The 6,633-nt window shown below is 36.5% G+C and overlaps 1 protein-coding gene across 1 annotated transcript; it reads left to right on the forward strand.

Moving 5' to 3' along the window:
* Positions 1–970: 970 nt before the first annotated feature.
* Positions 971–1,576, forward strand: LOC149264449 (antimicrobial ginkbilobin-2-like protein). Its single transcript, XM_089399013.1, has one exon. It carries the CDS (start codon positions 971–973, stop codon positions 1,574–1,576), a length of 606 nt encoding a protein of 201 aa, XP_089255139.1.
* Positions 1,577–6,633: the final 5,057 nt, after the last annotated feature.

Below are 6,633 nucleotides of genomic sequence, written 5' to 3' on the forward strand. Positions count from 1 at the left end.
ACCGATCTATAAACTCAATTGTATCAGCATGCGAATGTCGTGATGATTAAAAAACAAATTCGTTTCTCTTCTTGAAAATGCAAAAATTTACTAAATAACAAAACATGAGAAACGAATTGTCGTGATAGACACAACAAAATATCTCCATGTTTATTCCTCTGATTTCCTAAGAGACTCAAGCTCCAATATCTCAATCAATGGAGAGCTAATGATCTGCCATGTTTCTGTTACCATATTCCCCCAAGATTTTGACCACGTCTTATGTAAATGATTGCACGGAAAACAACATGTGTCTTTTAAATATTTGAACAAACCGAAACCTTCTTGAAGGGACATTATTTTATTCTATGTGTATTAGAAGTAACTTTAAGTATTCTTTTTTATTTGCAGTTGCAGATATATTAATATATTTATAAATTTATTTGACAATGTATTCAAAGTGAAATGTTGGTCATCACTGCACCTCTGAAAAGGTCCAATAAATATATTATTATCATCTTTTAACGCGTGTTTTTGACATTTTCCATGCTCTCATGGCGACTTCTACTCCACCCATCTCGCCAGCAGTACACTTAGCCTGCTAATCACAACTCGCTTCGTTGTTATGTCGCTTCATTGCATCCTCCATCTATAAAATCCTTCATTGTCTGCTCTCCTAATATTCACTGAAATTCGCTTTGGCTTTGCTTGTGCATCGACTCCTCCATTCCTTTGTTTGTCCTTGTCCTCTCTTCCTCCTCCATTAATCCGAATCACAAATAAATATTACAATTTCGTACCACCTCTCCTCTCCTTAATCCCTTTTAATTCCAAAACATCATAACATTTTGCCTGCCATCATAACGCAGAAGATGGAAGGTGGTATAGGATGGCAGTCGTGTTGGATGGCATTATTGTTATTTGGACTGCAGCGTAATGTACTTTCCACCTCAGCCATCGATGGGGCAGTGAATACGAGAGCAATGTCAATATGGTATTGCAATCCCTGGTGAAAGGCACCGCCCACAATGGCGGATTGGCAAGATATACTTACGGCAGAGTCTACGGCCTTGTGCAATACAGCCCCGACGTCTCTCACCACGACTGCCAAAGCTGTTCCGCTGCAGCCTCACAGCTGGCTTATCAAGACTTACCAAACGCCATCGGCGCTCGTGTTCAGTTGGAATTCTGCTTCATTCGCTTTGAGAATTACAGTTTCGCCTCTGATCTCGATACCAAAGTTTATTCCTATGCTCTTGAGAATGTTAAGAGCAGCCATGATATTCAAGCTTTCAATCACACTGTAGCGAATCTCATGGAGACTCTGGCAGGCGAAGCTCCCTTAAACGTGAATAGATTAGCCAGCAGAGCATGGGTGGTGAATTCTTCTGTCACCGTTTATGGATTAGAAATGTGCTTGAGAACTCTTTCAGCACCCGACTGCGGGGTGTGTCTGAGAGAAGCTATGAGAGCTATGGATGAGTGTTGTTCTTCGCAGATCGGAGCTCAATTGTATTTTGGTCGTCGTTCCGTACGCTTCGAGATTTATCCTTTTACCAATCTCTCTCTGCCCAGAAGGGGCAGGGATGCTGATTGAAATAAATAGATATGGACCATATTGTACTAGACTATTTTATTCTTCTAGAAAGACGTTGTTTACCCCGCTAAGTTTTTGGTTTTTTCTATAGGATTCGGGAAAAAAATAAAATAAAATAAAATAAAAATAGGATAAATCCTTTTTTTATTGTTTAAAATTGTCTTTTGAGTATATATAAATTTAACACTCTCAGAAACCCCACTATAAATGACACCAAATAAACTAGTGTGCAAGTAACAGTGGTTAAAACGAATTGCAAATAACAGTAAATAAATCCCCTGAAATGCAAATGTAGCAAAATCTCAACTTCCGCGAATCAACCTTCTCAAGGTAACAGATAACAAATGTAAACATTAAGTTCTGGAAATTAGCAATTGGGCATAAAATCAAAGCATAACGAATTACAAAACTCCTATGACAAATCTAATTAACAAATAACACTCCAACACCTACCCGCTAGAGGGCCCTCGCCCTGCCTCACCAATCTGCTAAAGCTTACTCAAATTAAATTTTCATATGATAGCAATTTGCATGTTTTATTAAAAAGATGGTGCAACAATAATTTGGTTGTCTTTGTTTGTTGATATGACCTTGTCTCTACTACTTCTTCGCCTATCTTACTCTCTTATCTTTCAAGTTTCTCTCTGCACATACATTTATACAAGAAAAGAGCAAAAGGCGAATTCGAACTAATTCTCCAACTCTGGATTGTCAAAGCAATCGATACATTAACAAAATATTATGTTTGTTGTTTTTGGAAGATCTTAGTTAGAAAACAGGTTAAGATATAATTACATTGGATTAATAGATTATGAAAACATCTGAGGATAGGCTTTCAGTTGATAACTAGTTTCTCTGTTTGGCACATAGTTGTGTCAACAACCAGAAAAAGAAATATGTTCTTCAAAGAACTTTACCTAGCACACTTTCCATGAAATTTTTGGAGAAACCACTCACATGACACTTAATTGGAGATATTTTGACAAAAGCTCATTTGGTATATTTTAAATATTCTTCTCTCTTTGTCTAAAAATCGCATTCAAAGATGGTCACCCAATTATGCTCACCTAATTATGCCTTGGGTGAGCTTTTTGAACTATATATCATAAGTTGGAGCCTAATGGATTCAACCTAGGTATGAGTTTGGTAACAAAAATCCATATCATAATCTATGTTCTGGAATTCCTCTTGGAGCTATGTAAATATACCAACCATGGAGGTTGGTTACTTTTATGCATGGGAACCACTCGCACAACACTAGGAAAGCCACCATCAGCAAAGCCAACAATAATCCATCCTAATTCATCAAAAACAAGGTAAAATAATGATAATTAACTACTTTAATATCCGTAAGCTTAATGCGACATATTTACGAAGAAACACAACAGGGTGGGTGATAAATGGGAAAAGAAGTGCAATAAATGACTGAAAATGGTTGTATAAGATGGTGAAAAATGAGACAATTTGGCAGCCCAAACCTCGGTCGTTCTTTGGTCTCAAAATATTATGCCTCTTCTGACTTTGAAAAAAAAACAACAACTTATCAGTTTGTTTTCCCATAATTAAATCAATTAACACACTTAAAAAATACAATTAAGATTCACATAAAAACTCACCCAATATGAGAAAGTAAATGGCCGAGGGGTTTTCCTCCATCATGATCCAAGCCTCTCAACCATGCATCCCTGTAATAATTACAAGAATCAATTAATTGAAAAAAAGTTAAAATGTGTAGAAAATCAATTTAACTCATGTGCATAATAAGATTGGATGAAATAATTAGTTTCACCAAAGATATTTGAGGCAATGAATAAGATTTCCCTTTATGTCTCATAATTGGAGCACTTGGTAAGACAACCTACTTTGAGGCAATGATGGGCGCTAGGGAAGACGTAGTTATAATAACATTGATGCAACCACGATGGATGTAGCTACAATAGAGACAATACTTTTTGAAAGGAATATTTTAACGATGGAAATTTAGTTTAAAGTGTAGAAATATTGGAAAATATTACTAGTACCTAATATGAAAAATATAAAACCTTTCGCAATATTTTTGAAATAATATTCAAATTTCTAAAGATTTTATATTTCCTTTGAAAATTTAGGCTATTTCTAATGTCAAATATTCTTATCCTATAAAATATAAGTGAATATTATTCTAGGAAAAATGGAAATTAGAGAATTTTCTTTTGCGAAAAACATGAAAAATTAACCCATCTATGAAATTTAGCCCCTAAAATTTTCCTTGACTTGTTGCCACAACAATGGATGCATTAATAGAAGGTGGAGCATTTGGTTGGACAACCTACGCCAAGGTAATGATTAGGGCTAGCAAGAATCTATTTGCACCAATTGTACATGCAACCACTATTGGTGTAGCTACAATAGGTTCAATACTAGTGGTTCCAACAACAGATGCAGTGATAGAAGCGTTATGAAAATGGATTGGTGTGGGGCTAATGGATGTCGTCATGGTCTAATGGTTTGAAGTTAAATATATTGTGCATTAAAAATGATATATTGTTCTATTTTAATGCATCAAATGTGCACCAATCCATACAAAGTTGTATTCTCCTTGGATCAATGGTGTGATTAGTTTCTAGGTTAATACAAAACCCAACAATCGTCTATTTGATGATATTTAAATCTTTAATTAGTTCTTTAATATTACTGGTGGATAAAATTCTCTCAACCTGACCCTATATTCAATGATATTTGTAAATTGACCATGGTAACAATCAATGGAAGAAACAATATTGTTGAGAGATGTGACCAATTAGAGTCATGATGGTTCCCTTGTGTTTTTGAGCTCTTCAATCAATATTTTTAATTCATTTAAATCATTTGTAATATTTGTTTATGGGTTTGTATTTTCATCCTAGTTTATATTTTCTTATGGTTTTGATGCGGGGTTTGTTGAAATTTGGTAGCTCGAATGATATTTCTATTGGAAAATTATTTGGGGGCCATGTACCCAAAGTTTGGGGTTTTGACCCAAAGGAGTGGTTGGAACCCATAGAGATGAAGTCTATATTCTAATTAATGGTTGAAGTTGATTTCGTAAAACAACAAGGAGCAAGGGGTTCCCTAAGTGACCTATGGGAAGAGTATAAATACAAGCCAAAGGAAAGGCTAGACATCACAAGTGACTGGGACTTCATTTATGAGGAAGAGAGCCCTAAAAAGAGTTGCATACATTATATAAGGAGACTTGCAGCTCTAGGAAAACTACAATAAGGAGGAGATTTGATGCCACCAATTAACAACAGGGACTATTTTCTAAACCTTAGGGCTTTAATTTTTTACAGTGGTTCTTTTCCTTTATCAAGATTCTTCTGTCCCTTGAAAATCCCTTATTTAACCTCTTACAGGACGTATATATATAACCCTCTTAACCTTCGGTTAAAGTGGAGAAAACCACGTATCGACGTTGTTTACCTTATTAAAACTTGTATAAGGAAATACACATGCAAACACTCCTTTTGGCCTTTTCACATTTACCGAGGTTAACTTTATCGTTGATCATCATCACCCTGTTCGTGTGATGCACATACATGTTTCATCGCCCCTCTGATAAGCGACTATTGTTTCCCTAATACACTATTGGTGCTTTAAACCACTGCTATCATGTTTACACAGGAAACATACTTCCAACAAGGCCGAAACACAAAACCGGACTTAAAATTTTATAAACCACACTTGTGGTTTCGTCGGGTCCACGACACTGACGTCCACACTCCGACCCCTTTGATACTCGATCGCTGATTATCAGCTATCGATATTTCTCCATCGCGATATCGCAAGTCGAAAATTCGACGTATTCTAAGGCCGACACCCCATCTCTATAAATCTCTGATGCGACTAACCTCTCAGACCCGATAGGTTATTAATTCCGCTTGATAAAATGTCAGGTCCAGGTCTGTCCAAACTCTGTTTTCTTCCGATTTTCAATGTAATTTGGGTTTTTCACTTGTGGCCCAAAATTGCATAAAAACTTTGCCAAACTAATATCCACTCTCAATCTCTTAGATATGACGGCCCCTGAGTCTCAGTTCTTTAGCCTTGTGTTCCTTTGTGTACAAGCCTTTTCCTCGCTCATGCTCTATTGCAAATAGTTTCTCTTATGGAAGCTTTCCGCCTCTTTGGTCACACTGAATTCACCTGCAAGAATATATGCATACAAAGAAGCTATAATTCATATTAATTTCAGTCTTTCAACCATTCGAAGTCATAGATACATAATTTCTAAATTGGACTTCCACATAAATAGAAAACGAAACATGACAATTATTATTTTAGACTTAGACTCTCTCTGTGGTCTGCTTGCCTCACACCAGTGGCCTTCCTTACAGTTTGCCTATAGGCTTACAACTTTTCTCCATTCGGCTAACCCCTTACTCTACATTATTGTGTCCTTTTCAATACATCAGTGGCAGTTCCTCTTTCAGTTCAAGGAACTGTTTTTCCAGTTTTGAGATAGTTTTCTCAACTAATCCTCATATAAGCCTTTCTTGTCTAAATCAAAGCTAACAATGGCTAGTTTAGCCTTTATTTACAATAGCACAAAATGAAACTAAATAAACTAGAAATTTGATATGTTTCCCTCTCTATTTGTTAGAATAGAACAGGAAAACAAAAAACAAACAAGGACCAACTCCGACTTGTTGCCTCTTCATTTTGGTGCTCCTGTATCAAGCTCCCGGGGTGAACGAAATTCATGGCTCCTGTTCATGAGCTCTTCAATAGAGTACCCAACATTCTAAATCTGGCCAGCATCTAACCAAGAACTATCTTTAATAGGATGACCCTTCCACTTGACTAGGTACTACAGATATTCCTTCCGTCGAGTCCGTCTAGCCACCTAGGTATCTAGGACCTATTCGATCTCTAGAGGTTTTGTTGGGGGCATTTGTTTAATCCACATGTCACGCTCTTCCTGGGTGTCCCATGTTCATCTTTCCAAATTGTCTTCATCCTCTACTGCAATGTAGTGATACAGGTCTAATATATTGAAAATGGGTAAAATTCCACCAACTTCGCATGTTTATGGTTTA

The sequence above is a fragment of the Pinus tabuliformis genome, chromosome 6 (assembly GCF_031772625.1).
Source record: "Pinus tabuliformis cultivar Carrire ecotype Pingquan chromosome 6, CPIR1, whole genome shotgun sequence".
Classification (NCBI taxonomy): Eukaryota; Viridiplantae; Streptophyta; class Pinopsida; order Pinales; family Pinaceae; genus Pinus; species Pinus tabuliformis.

Excerpts from the sequence above, each read along its gene's own strand:
- LOC149264449 (XM_089399013.1), top strand. The coding sequence starts at position 971 with ATGGTATTGCAATCCCTGGTGAAAGGCACCGCCCACAATGGCGGATTG.